Here is a 16,798-nt window from a genome sequence, read left to right on the forward strand (position 1 = left end):
TTCATATTACTCGGTATTAGTCTTTGATTAGTGGGTATTGCTCAGTATTAGTCTTTTTTAGTACTCGGTACTCATCAATGATTAATCGGTATTTGTTGAATTTTTCGGTACAGTAAACAAATTATTAAAACACATTAGATATACATAGGAAATATACAAAATAATTTCATCATTTAGTCCATAATCTATTGAATTTTAGTACATAACAGGGCATATGCAAATTCAGCTCTGAATAATGGCATACTAGATTGCCAGTTCTTATAACGATACCATTGAACAGGTTATTGTTATATCACAACTTCCATATATTTATAAACAAACATGCCGCAATCAACGTTGTTATCTTGTGTTGGCACGTTTCTAAATCCTTTGATAGGCCATTTCGTTATATCTTCGTCAAAAGCGTTCTTTGTATCCTTGTACAAATGAGAAATCTAGAAAATTTAAAATAAATTAACATACAATAATGTTACTCCTAAAATAAAAGTTAAATATTGGTATTACTTACAACTTCTAGGAGTATAACTTTGTGTGTCTTTTTCGGCAATGAATCATAAAACTCCCATCGTTTCTTTCTCAAATTGCATACTAGAAGTGTTCAATGTTTACTGTTTATTATAGGAACAAAGATCAAATTTACATTCTTAATAACGGTTCTATCTATATGAGATACGAAGCTAGTTGTGTTCATCTCATTTGATTGGGCGTAGTAACCCTGGATAAGATAAAATAGTACTGGTGATTAATTCCAATATATTTAAACCTAATAAATAGAATTAGTAAATACAAGGAATAAATAATGTTTACTAACCCAATGAAAACTTGAAATATAAATAAAAGGTTGATTAAGCCTGGGGCAAAGGGCATTCTTCTGGATTAATAAATATGGAAACACATCCAAGTGATTATTATCAAGCTCATCTGATAGTAATAACTCGTCCAATTGGCTTCTATAAATTGTTGCATATTCAAACTCGAAAATAGTGTCGCCCATGGATAATTCAATAAACATTAATTAAAAAAGACTAATAAAAAATAAAAACATAATCATAAAGCTCGGTATTAGTCGGTACTACTCGGTATAATGCATAAAAAATAGTAAACGTAATATACATCGTAGGATTGATGTAGTACCGAGTATATTTAACATAATACCGAGTAGTACCGATATGTAAACCTCGGTATTACTTGGTACTACTCAGTATAATGCATTAAAAAACCAGTCAACGTACTATACATCACATGATTGATATAATACCGAGTATATTTAACATAATACCCAGTATAATGAAGATTAGTGCTCAGTATTGATTGGTTTTCCTCGGTATAAACAAGATTATTGCTCGGTATTGATTGGTTTTGGTCGGTATAAGTACAATACTCACTTATCCTTGAATTGTTTCAAACAATTATCGATGAATATGCGTTTATCTTCACTTATTAATGACCGCCTAGGGTAATCTAATGCTTGAGGTGCAGGACACAATTCTATTTATTTTGAGTCATTAACTTCATAAACAATCATAGCTTTATCATAATCTGTGGTTGATTCATCCATAGATGCAGGAGCATGTTCATGAGCAGGTTCAGGAGCAGGTACTAGAGCAGGTCCAGGCTCAGGATTAGGTGGAGGAGCAACTGCAGGTGTAGGAGCTTGTTCATAATCTTGAGCAAGTTCAGTTGCAGGAAGTGGTGCAAGAGCAGGATCAAGTTTAATTGCAGGAGCTGGTGTAGGAGTAGGAGCAAGTTCAAGTGCTACTGTAGGAGCATCATTTGGAATTGACTCACTGAACTTCTCTTTGGATGACAAATTTTGTATAATTTTTTTCTTCCTAACACTGGTTGTAAAAGATGTAGATACAAGTTTCCTCTTCTTATCATTTCTCAGCTGAACTCTTCTTGCTATGTCGGTTTGTAAGGATGGATCAAATTCATTATCCTTACTCAAGATGGCATCCTTATACACAATTTTTTCAGATTCAGTAGCAAATGAAGAAGATTCAACAGACATTTCATTCTTGTAAGTTTTAAAATAAGAAGGAAACTGATCTTGTAAGAACTTCAATATAAAACTATTTTTTTTCCTTATCTCCTCTTTCAAATCAAAAATCTCCTCTTTCAAATCAAAAACAGTTTGTTCCAAAATCACTACATGTTTTTCAAGTAAACTATTTGTTGCTTCCACCGAAGCTAGCTTCTTCTTCGTAAAATTGTCCTTGGTAAAAAGCTTGTATATTGCTTGATTTAAGATCTTCAGGTTTGTTTCATCTGTTATTGGATTTAATTCAGACGGAGTATGTGCAGATGAATCAGGATTTGTTGGGCTTGTCACACTAACTGGACTAGTTGGAGTAGGTGGAGATGAATGATGTTTAGATGGGCTTGCCACCCTGATTGGACTTGGTACCTTGACCGGACTACTAGGAGTAGGTGGAGATGAATCATGTTTAGGTGGGAAAGCCACCCTAATTGGGCTTGCCACCCGTATTGGACTGGTTGGACTAGGTGGAGATAAACTGGACGACTCAGATGAGATCTTTAAAGGACTATGAAATAAAGCATTCTCATCATCTGTTATTCCTCAGAATTGACTGAGAATCTGTATAAAATATAATATTTCATCTAATTTAAACATTTAAATATATAAATTTAGCAGACATTTAAATGAAAAGACATAGTGATGCTACCTCATGATCCTAAAGGTCTGCAAATATACTATTTACATATTTCTCACTGTACATAAAATTACCATCCCACCGAGTAAAACGTGGGCGAGATAGTTCATCATCTACGACATGAATGGTTGTATGTTCAAGAAACCAAATATACAAAAATGAAGACAATTTAAATTTGTTATGGAAACTAGAAATTTACCAAAGATATTTTGAACAAAATAGCAATACTTACAATTACAATCATGACAAAACCATTTACATAACCCAATGCACATCCATTTGATTATTTAGTAGCAACAAGGTTGAATTCATTAACTAGGAAACCCCTAATTGATTCTGGCCAGTTTTATGTATTAAAACTATCAACATTTTCGACAACTTTCAGGATAGATGATGGTATGCAGAAGTTCGCCATTGGATAAAAAATGTTGGATAGTATATAAAGGATGAATCCTTTCACTAGATCATCCATTAAAGTTGAATTATCCATCCTCTCAATGTCATGACGAATGTCATTAGATGTTTTGCCACTGGATCTAGCACTGCCAATGCCAAATATAATACCTCTATTCGGCATGCATATGATTAAGGAAACCTCATCAGATGTGAACTATTGCCTATGTCCTTTAATAATAAAACTTTCAGTCTTCAAATCCCACTTCGATGGCAGCATATACAAAAGTGGAACATTCTGAGGCATTAGAGGAACCATAAGGAACTGGCTTATTTGCAGCTGTCGTAGTCTTTCAACAAAAGGATCTCTAAATCTCCGAACAAGTTGATTACAAACTTCTCTAAAAGTTGAAGTTCGACATCTGAAATAAATCTTTGGAATATATCCTTGCATAACGGATACCGATTATTGAAGACAAGCGATTCAGAGTATTAAGTTATACATACAAAAGACTATCGATACCAAACATAATAGAGGTAATACTGATGAGTATCGAGTATATAACATGATTTGGACTATTAAAGCAAGCTTATATCGAGTTATTGTTCATAATACCGAGCAATACCGAGCAGTACCGATCAACATACCGAAGCTTATACGAACTAATGGTTATAAATACCGAGCAGTTCATAGTAATATAACTGAGCTAATACCGACCATTAATCGATAATACCAAGTAGTACCGAGTATTTATAACTGCCAAAATCGCTTGGTACCGAGCAATACCGAGTGTATTTAACTCGGTGCTAAATAAATAATATCTTTTATATTTTTATCTAAGCTTATAACGACCATTAATCGCCAATACCGAGTAGTACCAAGTGTTTATAACTGCCAATATCGCTCGGTACCGAGCAATACTAATCTGTACCGAGTAATACCGACCTCGATTCTAAGATTGTTTCTTCACGAAAGATTAAAATTTCAGCAGCTATAGGACTTTATCCGTAAACCCTAACCCTAAACATTTAAAAAGAAGAAGTTGAGGCATTGTTTATCAAAAAAGGAACTAACCCGAGGCATTGTTTCTCTGAAGTATATGAAACGCAAATGCGGGGAGCTTGTAACTTGGAAGAAGATGAATAGTTGCCGGAAAGAAAGCTTCGTATATGCAAGCAAATGATGACTGAAGTGAAAGATGGTGATCTTTATTTGAAAATTATACATAATTTTCGGGTCCGCCGGGAATTTTTCGGGTCTGCTGGTCGGGCCGTCAAATTCAAAATTCACACGTGCCATAAATCCAATATTCGCCGGGTCAGGTCCGCGTAAATGAGGCTGCTACGTGGCGCTTGATTAGGCTATGTCGAACGTAGAGCTGTGTCAGGTTACCTGAGGCAATAAAAATTCCTACAGACCAGACGACCTTCACGACTGCCAATAAGCCTCTCAGATGCTGTAATGACGGAATCATGATATATTTGGTAAATTTTTATGTATATATATATATATATACAGATATTTTTTTTATAAATTTTTTTAATTTATTTAATATTTGAATTTTAAATCACACAAACAATATTATTAAATTAATTTATTTAAAATAAAAATACTTTTCATAAATATGCTTTAATTTGATTAATTAAATGTAAAAGTTTAACTACTAGATATGTAAATACTTAAAGAATCTATTATATTTATATAATTCCCATTAAAATTTTTAAATTTTGAAAGGATTTATGGAAATCCATAATATAAAAAGAAAATGCCAATTTTTATATTTCATAAAATATTTATTTTAATTATTATATTCTTTCAATTTTTATTTAAATAAAAATTTCTCAAATTAATTTTGGACCAAAGTACCCTTAAAATATATTAAGCATGTATCTCTATTGAATTATATCTTGCTCAAAATAGCCACTCCATATTTATCTGCACATTTTATCTTTTCGATATGTGATATTTTTATTAGTTTGGTGTGATATTTCTTACTACAATGCGGTGGGAAAATGGTGACAATGATTAGAAAGTTTCTATGAAATAGTTGAGTTAGACTTTGAAAACTTATGGGTAAATATTTTTAATATTTGTAGGTGTTATGGGTATACAATTTAAATAATTCTTTTACAATTCTTATGATTTATATTGATTATAAGAAAGAAATTTTTTTATAAAAATTAAAGTCATTTTATCTAATTATGTTTGAAATAATATATATCAATGTTTGAAGTTAATCTTTCTTTGTTCAAACTTTTTTCCATCGATGAGTGAACCTCATTACTAATGATGCAGCATGCATTAATTTAAGTGTAAATGAAGATGATTGTAAAGATAAATATGGTGAAAATGATGATGGCTCAATGGTTGTTTTATTACTAAAGCAACTATTAGAGATGACCTCGATCACATTATGTATAGTAAATAAGTGAAGTATCCACGTACATTCTTCATGTAACTAGAGATGAAAATTATAATTTAATAATATAGAGTGAACATATGGTTACCGTTTATACTAGAAGAGTTGGTGTATGAAAGCACTTTTATGTCAATGGATGTTTATGTAATGAATTGATGTTTGAGTTTTTGCTCAATATAAGTAGAAGTTTGGCAACTTTCTTAGAGTAATGACGATTTGAAGAAGTTACATCAGCATGCGGCAATGAATAATTTTCAGTTCAAAGAACAAAATCAAGGAATGATATGGAAACATTCAATGGAACTTTAGATCTAGCTAGGAAGTTGGACATATAACTAACAATAATTAAAGTTGGACATATAACTGATTTAAAGCAAGAAATATAACTAATTTATAGTTGGACATATAATTAAGATTCAAAGCCAGGTCTAAAAATATACTTGCTTACTAGATTTTAGAGGAAAAAAACTATTAACAATCCCAACCTTGACTTATTGGACATATAACAAACAATAAATTTGTTGAATGGCACCCGCATTTAAAACTAAAGATGATAATATTAGATGTGAAAGAGATTATGAAATTAATTTATTATATAAGAAGGCATGGTGATATTATAAGCAAACAATTACTTATATAAGAGGATTGATAAGTGTAAATAATGCTATGTTTTATATATTAATTTAGAAGTGAAAATTTGTTGTTTTAGTTGTGTTTGTATAGGAAAATATATGAAATGGACAAATTTTCAAGTATGGTACAACACCGTGGCATCAAACATAATATCGCCGCGGTGCTATCATTAACACCGCCGAAGCGTCCAAATATGGACATGGCGGCGCCCAGTCTCTGTTTGACAGCTATTGGTTGAAAAAAGTAAGCTTTGCTTTCAAAAGAAACAAAACAATTAGATTTACATTTCTTTGGAAAAATTTTATTTTTGGAATTTCATTTTTGAAGTAAAATACGTCATCAAGAATGATATATCACATTGGGAGGCGAGAATAGCATTCCCTAATGGGTTCAAATAACAAACAATAAATTTCATCCTGATTATGATGGTCAAATTCAAGGAAGAACTACATATGACCCCGAAGGATCAAACTGACGTCCAATCTAGTATTTGGCTATAATAATCTGAATGAAGTATCATTAATTTTGTATTCAAAGGCATGTTAATAAATAATATATCTTTCCGGGGAAAGAGAAGATCACTTATTATCCATGGTTTGAATATAGCGATAATAATTGTCGTTGATTTTGATTTTTTTCAAAGAGAATTAATTGAATTTTAAAAATTGATCTGGGGTCTTTAAATCTCCTATGAGTGTAAGCTCTTATAGATTATTACATCATAAGAAACCTAAATTTCCTATGAAAATTCTTGATTAAAATAATGTTAGAATTTTTTTTAAAATTTTTTTAATGATTGATATCAAAGGAGTGAGATCGGAGTTTCAAATAGATTGAATAAAATTTTTAACAGTTACTTCTATGGACCAACGAATGAGAAGTAGGATGCACTTTGGAATTCTGAAAAGATTAAAAAATGCCCATCCTATCTTATGTGTTTGGCTTTAAATTTTAGTTTAAAGATAAATTTTGATTTAAGTTGTCAATTTGTTAGAATATTGGGACTATATTCATGAGGTTTTGGTCTTATGATTTTGAGTCTACCCTGGATCCTAAGTCTAATAATAGTTGTCCAAATCTAGCTAATACAATGCAAATTTGGACTTATCCCGACCAGGATTGAGGAGCGAACTAACAACTTAGGCGCTTCAAAAACATGTGTTTGGTCTTTTATGAAAGATTGTTGGGCTATTATTTATGTTTTGAGGAACTGGGGCCGAAATTTAGATAATATCCTAAGTGGCCCTCTTGACTTATATAGGGTGATTATATTTTGAAATGCAATTTAAAATTTTGACTATTTAATTTTTTTTTAATGTAATACATATTGATTGACCTTTGTATGAAAAAATGATATGAAACGATTTTAAAAATTGTTAAAAATAGTTTTTTTCCTAAAGATTACATAATATACCTTTAACAGAACTGCACACTAATAGCCAGGTGGTATTTCAAACACACAGGCAGGAGATGCATAATAAGGTATAAAAGATATAATATGATGAATGCAAACTCCTAGGTCATTCCTAGGCTTACTTATTAAAATCGATTAAGTTTCTATGTGAGCCTAATAATTTTTAATTAGTTTGAGTAGAAAAAGTTTTTTAACATACCTTAAGAGCCTCTGAGGGTTTCCAGGCTAAATAAAAAAAGTGGCATGCAAGAAAAATGATCGACTAGAAAAATAAATAATTTCTAAAGTACAATCAATGTAAACAAATTAATATCAATCAATCATTAAATAAATGTAGAGTCAATGTAACAAGTGCCATTTAATTTACAACCAGGATTGTAAAGCTAAAAGTGGTCGTGTACCAATAATAATAACCAGGATTCTAGTCCTAGAAATGACATAAGTGATTTTGAGAGTAGATGTTCTCTATGTCTTTGCTTCTTCATTTCTTTTCGTCTGCGAGCTCCTTGGATTTGTCTGATCCAATTTTCCAAATGAAAAGAACTTCTCCCCGAAGGGGTGTTTCTTTTCTCTTTGAATTTTCAAATCATCATAACTTGAATCTTCAAATGAAAGGGAACTCTCCACTGGAAGATGTTTCCCTTCTCTTTGGACTTCATGTTGGATGGTTAACATCTCACCTCAAAACTCAACATTCACAAGTCTTGACTCAATTAAATTACATTTACAGAATTAAAAGAAAACTCTAAAATAAACTACAAGATTATCATAAGCAATTATAATTAAAATCAACATCCCAAGTAGTTTTATCATTGAATTACTCAAATTAAAATGCAATAATTCTTGGCATTGCTCTTTAATTTCAAGGAGAAGACTTAGCATTTTAGCACCTGCAAAATATGAATCAGTTTAAATCTTTAAGTTTTGCCCCTTGATTTATCACCTTGCATGAGCATGACCAATTATAAAAAATTATATGAGCATCCAGATCATTCCTAATATAGGATTAATCTAACACTCATCACATCAATTCATATATTATATAAATAAATTGACACATCACAGAGTATCACATCTATCAAACCATTATAACCAGCCTACAATGAAAACCATGAAAAACCCGACACACAACAGCAGAAAAGCAAATATTGGCATAGCCCAAAGCTAAAATTGGTTGTTCTAGTAACCCTTCTAAAGTATGTGCATCAGACTGTACTGTGGCTTGGATATGTCCTATATTGAATAATTGGTTGATGTTGTATAGTGTTTCAATTTCTTGAAGGTCAAATGGGATTTTACTTTGAGTTTACGTACTAATATTTTGATATTGATTTTAAGATAGATTTTAAGACTTGAGTGATTACTATCTTTGTTTACATCAGAACCATGAAGTTTATTTTATCTTCCTTGGGGCTAAGTTAATAGCCTCATAGGCGTGGATTATTCAATAGTAACTAATATCGATTAATGGATCTAATTGGTTAAAACTTAAGAGTTGACAAATTTAAATTTAAATTTATTAACTACTATTTTAATGATTGAGTTGATGTTTTATGGAATTTTTCTTAATTATTGAATTTTAAAATTTTCTTGAATTATTTGACTTTTTAATTAAAGTTGAAATATGGAGTTTTGGTATTTTTCCTAAATATTAGACCCTAAGGTGAGTAATAAGACACAAAGTTTGTTGGATTTCGATTTTCTTAGATTAAGTTATGATTTTTTTAATTTTTGACTCAAATTTGAACTACAATTGACCAAAAAGTTGACCTTTTGACTTTAACTAATTTCTGAAGGTTTGCCATTTTTAATAAATACTTAATTATAAATGGAGTTTTTTCAATTTAGAATTTTCTTGAATTAATTATGAATTTATAAAGTTTGAGTATTTAATTGAATTATTAAATTGGTTAATTAAAAAGGATTTAATGGTTTTCCTCCAAACTCATTTTAAACTTCATAAAATCACTCCCAAAGGTCAGGGATGGCCCATAAGAGTGTCTTCACGTATTTGAAAATTATTTAGAATTTTAAGTTAATTTTAAAATTTTAATTTAATTAAAAATTAGTTTTCATTAAAAATTAAATTAAGCTTAAATTAAAAGTCTAGTCATGGGGCTTTTAATTTTCTTAAGTAGAGGGTTAAATTTCTAAGAATTAGATATATTATTTAAATTTTTTATTTGATTTGAATTAATTGTAATTTTTTAAGTTTTCAAGATTAATTAAGGTTTTGATTTTGAGTTAATTAAAATTTTAAGTTAATGGGTTTTAAAATTAGTGAAATCCTAGCCTAAGATAGATAATATCACTAGGTTTACATGTATTGAGTTTCACCCCTATTGGATGCGCATTTGAATTTTCTATAATTTTCCTAAATTACTAAGACTTGTCCTTAAATGATACTAAGTTATGTAGGATTGAAATTATTATCAATAACCCTTGAACATACACATGGATGTAGACAAGCCAAATTAGACATAGCATCCTAATGCATATGATGGGTTTTGGGTTTATAGAAAAATAAATATAAATTAGATACATGGATTATTACATGGACCTAAGGCTGAGAGCGTGCAAAACCATTGGGTTATGAGACTTAGGGACATCTTAGTTTAAGAATACTTACCTCATCGGAGCAATTCAACGATGGTTTCGACCATACATCTCCATTTTAAAGAAATAGATGCAACTGATCTCCTTAGCTTTAGCATCCAGTAAGCTTTATCAATATTTCACAAATAACGCAAAAAAAGAAAGATGTGTCAGAATTTAATATATTGTAATTTACAAACGTATATGCATATAACATTCATGATAATATTTGAGAATTATTATACACATATAAACACAAAGCATCACTTCAAATCATTCAATTCTAAACAAGTGTATAAAATTAAAGAGAATTGTTCATTTTCAACATCTCATTCATAAATGGTGAGGACACAAGCACATTGAATGCAATGTTGAAACTTTATATACGACCTCCCAGCATGATCATCAAACTTATTATTGAATATATACATAGACTTTCCAAATGAGTTCATGAGTATATATATATATATATATATATATAAACATGTAATCAATATACAAGGGAATTAATAACATTCTCTCACCATGTATTGTTTTAACATTTGTAGAATCAATAAGCAAGATTCTATTTAAAATGTTTTTTTATGCATTTGTAATTATATCAGTTATAATATATTCAATTACATGCTAATTGGAAGTCTTAGCATTAATACTCGTGTTTATTTTAAAAATTCAAAGGAAGGCCAACATATAAATATATATCAATGGATATTCCCAACTGATTTTCAAGCTAATTAGAAATACAAATGATTTTAATTCGAACAAATTTTAGCATGCATGAGCTTGAAATATCATGTTAGATCTATAACATATTTTAATGAGAAGATACTTACATGATTCGGAAATAGAAACCCTTTTTATCACGTGATATTACTATGAATATAATATAATAAATCTTATGTTGTTGCTCTTTAATGAATACGAGAGGACAAATATAGACCTTTACATAACAGTCCATGAGTGATATGAACATAAGATTAGGTGAATTTCTGATAAGAAACATATATATTGATTTCACAAAATGCTTGATTTTCTAGATGCATGAGAAGTACAAATTCACACAATATAAACTAGTTTAAGAATAAAACTGATGCAACAAACTTAAGTAAAATAGTCATATATTTTAGTAAAATACTTCTCTACTGTCTTTAACTTGATCTATGAAAGCAATCATGACTTCAAGTGGTGGTTCTATATTATATTCAATAGCAAAGTGGTTTTTAGAGATGAATAATCAGACTTGAGAGATGTAAACATGTTATTCCTAATGATCAAGTAATACAATGACAACGTTGTTGACCTCGTTTTTCGCTCGAGTGCCCTCGAGGGTTTTCGAGCGATTTAATTGGACCTCGTCGAGTTCAATTCGGGCTCGGACCGACTCGAATTTAATCGAATTGGGCTCGACTGTGTTCAGTTAGACTCGATCAGTTTGTTTTGATCGCGCCGTATTTGATTTGATTTAAATTGATTGTTATTTTGGACTCAATTTCGTTTGATTAAAATCGTTGAGCCGACTCGAGCCCGGTTTGACTCAAATTAAGTCAAATTCAGACCCGAGTCTAACTCGACATTAGCTGAATTTGGCTTGATTCAGCCTAATTTGATCCTATTAAATGCTATTTTGACTTTCTATTTGTTTTGAATTTGTCTCCCAAATTCGGTAATTGCATCGACGATGGCGATTACATGAAATTTTATTTTCAGCCAAAATCTCGACGTCTCAGGTGATCCTCTGTGGCTTGGGCAGGCGTCGAGCAGTGAGCAAAGCTGTTCGCGGTAATTTTGGAAGCTGGAGCATGACGACGAAAACTGGCGGGCTTCTCTTTCGGAGATGGGCGCGATTTACTCAGAACGAGAGCTCCGAGCTGAGGCATAATGAACGGCTCATTCTCTCTCTCAATCTCTCTCACGCTTGATCTCTCCCTCTCCCAGCTCCCTCGATTTCTCCCTCTCTCATGCCCAGCTCTCCCTGCTCTCAGTATCGGCTCTGTTCGGACCAAAGCAAGGAGGCCGAGACTCCTACCTCTCTCGCGTGAGCCAGGGGAGACTAAACCGAGCTCGTTGTCCCATCGGTAAGCAGCTCTGCCGAACCCGACGCCGGTGTCTCCCCGATCCTTCCATTCGCACGACCCCAGTTGACGCCAAGCTCCCCTCCTCCCGCTCCCAGCTTTTTGCACCCAAACCATACCCGACGTCTTGACTGAACCTGACGCCTGGACCGATCTCGACGCCGGAAGCTACCCGAAATCCCCTTCTCTTGGCAAGGTAAGTGTTTCTCCCTTCTTCTCTTTCCTTCTTCTTCTATTTCTTATCCCTTCTTCTTCTATTCATTCTCTTCCCCGCTTGCCCTCTTTCTCCTCCTTATCTAGATAGTATTTCTTCATCAAAATGAGGTTGAAATAGTTTGATTTCTGTAGAGATTAACTTGGCAAAGCCATTCCTTATCGTCTCTTGTTGTTTAGTTTCACTATATTCACTTGAGTATCAAGTGATGTTTTAGTTCTTTTTTGAAATATGAAAATGGTTGTTGCTAACCATAGATGACTTTGTGTGTTCAAAGATGAGCAATTAATATGTCAAACTTATTATATGATTCATGATATATCTTTTAGAAGTTGTAGGTGTGAGCTTTGAAGGCTTATAAGGGTATCATGTCATCTCTTCATCAATCCATGCATATGAGATATTTGATGAAATGCCTTTAAGAAAAAGATTTGGATATTTGGTTAATGAATCATGAAGCTTTGAGTCATGTTGTTCCCTTACATATTTATGCTTGTGAAATCCATCCCAATATCTCCTTATTGTAGTGTTTAAGGCCTTTCTTTTTAGATAGTAATATTAGTAGTGAGTTTTAATGAATTTCAAGTAACTTTTGTGATTGTTTGGAGAAATCTACATGTAATTCTCTCATGTTCCTAAAAATACTCATGTGTTGCAAGAAGAGAAAAGAGGTCTTGACCTCTTTCATTGTGAGATAAGTTTATGGATTATTTGAGAAGTTGTTCGTTGAACGTGCATCTAAACACAGTGATGTATCCTTGTATGAAATGTCTTTTGCAAGCATGTGGTTTGTTCTCAAAGATGAAGTTCTATTCCATGCATAGTAGATCAAGGTGCTTCATGGTGCATATTTGTGCTAGTACTCACATATAGCTTGATGTATTTAGTGAATGTTATTTAGCTAAACAATCACACTCTCTCACGATTCATGATTAGTTGATAGGATTTTAGGTGATTCGATGATTAAGTTGCTTCATGACTATTTCTCTCTTTCTATATTTTCCTACAAGTAAAGTGATTATTTGTTGCATATCATTGGTGCCATATTGAATGTTATTCTCCTTATTTGTCATGTCAATGTGTAGGAAAATCAAGGGTATGCCAAGTATCAAATATGCTAAATAATCTCTTGTAGCGTGTATGATCACTATAGGTTCCATATGTTTTTGTACTTGAGTTAAAGTGTTCAAATCATATTTTAGAAAAATATGGGTATGCAATATCACTTGTTTGGAAGGGTTGTCTTATTGGCATAAATAAGTTTCATATAGCATATGCTAGAAGACCTTGAGTTTCTTTTGGGTGAATTTTCATTGCTTCCTTGTGAAAATTGCTACAGTTTCTATAAATTTCTCCCACTGTTTTTGTAAGACATAAGTGCAGATTTTGTAGTTTTTATCGCTGTTTTTACACAAGAATCTCTATGGCATTTGGGTGGTTCTTTCATTGCTTCTTTGTGAGAATTGCTATAGATTTTATGGAACTTTTACTACTGTTTTTTGTAAGAAACAAGTGCAGATTTTGGAGGTTTATCGCTATTTTTCTACATAAAGATCTTTATGGCACTTGGGTAGGCCATTCATAGCTCTTATGTAAGAATCCCTACATCTTTTATATAGTTTTATGGCTGATTTTTCATGGAGGATTAGTGCAGATTTTATTATAAGGTTCTTGTGAAGATTGACATAGGTTGTCTCCTTTGGATATCGCTCTTGTTTTATGTTGCAAAATCATATGCTTAACATACAAATGCATGATTACACTTGCCGATAGGAAGTATTTATGCATTCTTTTATATTCTAATATCAAATATAAATGCAATTCTCTTTCAGACATTTTTGGCCATACAACATAAAGATGGAATTTTGTTGGAAATTAATGATGTGCCTTATGCTTCAAGTATGAGTTTCTCCACCGAATTGATGCAGTGGCATGTTATGTCATTGGGTTATTTTCTTTATAATATATAGATAAAAGAAAACTTGATGAAGAGTTTCATGCAGTTATTAGTTTGACATGTTTTCTTGAGATAAAGAATGGATAAATTTGCATCAAATTTTATATCTTACAGTTATATTTTGGTTGAGCTTCAACACTAAACAATTTGATTTGGTTGCATGTCACACAACTACAACTCTCAACATCACATAGGCTTGGTTTCAGTATGATAATTTTGGTGGAGACATAAAAAGTAATTTGATACATGCTTAGTTAGTGCATTTGTAGGTTCCAAACACATCTTTCCTGAATTTCATTAACTATGAATCAATTAGGATGAGTTTGAGAGCTCTTACAAGATTTATTATGTGCATTCATGATCCTTTAGATGAAAGTTTATGTGAAATGTAGGGTTTCATACGATTGTTTGAAAGGAAAGTGGCATTGTCTCTTTTATACACCTTTTTTTTATGAGATTTTAGGAAATGGGAAATGTTGGAAGATCAAATGGGTTGGGTTATTGTTGGGGAACGAAATGTGGAAAGCTTTCATTTGGTTCATGTGTTAAGAAAAAAGGGTTTATGAATCAATTTATATTGGAAAGTGTTATGATTTGCTTTGTACTAAAAATTGGGTTTCTTATAATTTGCTCCCATTGTTTCTTTGCTAGTATTTACATTTATTGAAAAGTTTTGTGAAGGTTTTGTGAGTCTTTTTTTTTTGTATCGAGAAATTTTGTGACGAGTTTTGCAAATTGTTTTATGATAAAATTTTTTGTAATGTGTTTTGTGAAGATTTCTTGATGGAGGGCTTCATAATGCCTATTCATTGAGGAATTTTCACAAATTACCCTACTCCAAATGAAAGAAGAGGCACTTGGTTGTTGGTCATTTTTGTAGAGTTTTGTGTCAAAACAAAAAAAAGAAAGAAAGAATTTTGATAGACGATTTAATTTCATGTGGCTTTTCATTCAAACCAAACAAAAAAATTTTATAAGTTGGATTTGGGTTTAAGATTTTCTTTTTATGAAGTGGATTTGTATTAGTAAGTTTCTCTAGATCTTTCTTTTTGGGATGAGGTAATCTATCCTATATAAGTTGTGTCTCTATTATTAATGTTTGCTTCTATAATATAAGGTTGGGAGAATGTGATAGATAGAAAGAGGTTTTGTTTTGGTTCTAGTTTTGGGAACTTAAGTTTCCCTTGTTGCTTTGAGTTTGGTAGGGAATGTTTTGTGTAGTTGAGTCGGGTCTATATATATCAATTGCTTTATTTGGATTGTGGGGACAGTAAAGGGCATTGTAAATGCCTTCCTCCCTATTCGTATCATATCGAATTAAGGAGGAGGCTATTTTAGAGACACACTTGGCTCCAAAGAAGTTTGTCCAAAATAACAATTCCTACATCCCTTTTATGTACAATTTTCATTCTATTTCTTGTTTTATCGCATTTAGTCGTCCTCCGCTTTGTCCTTTAGCTTTTCTGTTGTTTCTTTTATGTTTTGATATTGAACACTTATAAAATGCGGAGAATTTAAAACACAGATGGCTCAACCGGTACAAAAGAGGTATGTTCTTTATTTTATTGCATTTTCATTTTCTTTTTTTGTCATTATTTATATAGAACCTGCTCTGATCCACCCTTTTTTTGTATCTTACGAGGCACCTTTTGGAAAGCAAATGACAAGAAGCATTGGAGCATCTGGAGAAGGAGCTAGGACAACCGGATCCAAGCATCAGTCGCCCCTATTCATTCTGGTAGGGGTGCGACAGGTTACGGGAGGAACCACCGGGTCATAGCCTTCGGTGCTGTAAGTTTTCTTAAAAACTTAGAAAACCTTTAGGGGCATAGATATTTGCACGCTTCCCACCCTTTAGGGCCTTGTAGAAACTTCATTTATAATTAGGATTGCTTGTCTTTTATTAGGTCCATAAACCTTTTGACATACGCATAGAAGTCTTAAGGGTTAGAAAAACAACATTGCTTTTAGTCCTACAACTTTAGTGACATTTAAGGACAAAAATTAAGGATCGATTCTTGGAAAATATAGACTTAGGGTGTATGCTCCCTATAGGATAGAAATATTAAAACAAAACCTTAGTGACACGCTTTCCTAGATTTGGGTTCCTTTTCCTTAATCCACTAATAATCAACCAATGAAATTAATTGTAATTCAATGCTTAACAAATACACTAAGACACTTAATTTGTACTCAAACTATAACTAATATTTTATAATCCCTAAAATACGAAAATCTAAATCTAATTTAATCAACTTAATGATAAACCTTTAACCAATTTAAAGTATAAAAATATGTAGATTTAATTAGGAGATCAAATCTAATATTAAAATTCAGTAGGATAAAAAAACTTCTAAATATAAAACCTTAGAATAATCTTTAAAATTAATGAACAAATCTCCTTTTAATAAAACACCTAATATAT

The 16,798-nt window shown here is 31.8% G+C and overlaps 1 protein-coding gene across 1 annotated transcript in view; it reads right to left on the reverse strand.

The window, feature by feature from the left end:
- Positions 1 to 1,492: 1,492 nt before the first annotated feature.
- Positions 1,493 to 16,798, reverse strand: part of LOC110116700 (swi5-dependent recombination DNA repair protein 1 homolog) — a 20,089-nt gene continuing 4,783 nt past the window's right edge. Inside the window, exon 2 of the mRNA XM_020850389.1 lies at positions 1,493 to 2,571. Within this exon, the coding sequence (XP_020706048.1) occupies positions 1,493 to 2,571 (1,079 nt within the window). The remainder of the gene's footprint in view (positions 2,572 to 16,798) is intronic.

This window comes from Dendrobium catenatum, unplaced genomic scaffold (assembly GCF_001605985.2).
Source record: "Dendrobium catenatum unplaced genomic scaffold, ASM160598v2 fragScaff_scaffold_1116, whole genome shotgun sequence".
In the NCBI taxonomy this organism is placed as follows: domain Eukaryota; kingdom Viridiplantae; phylum Streptophyta; class Magnoliopsida; order Asparagales; family Orchidaceae; genus Dendrobium; species Dendrobium catenatum.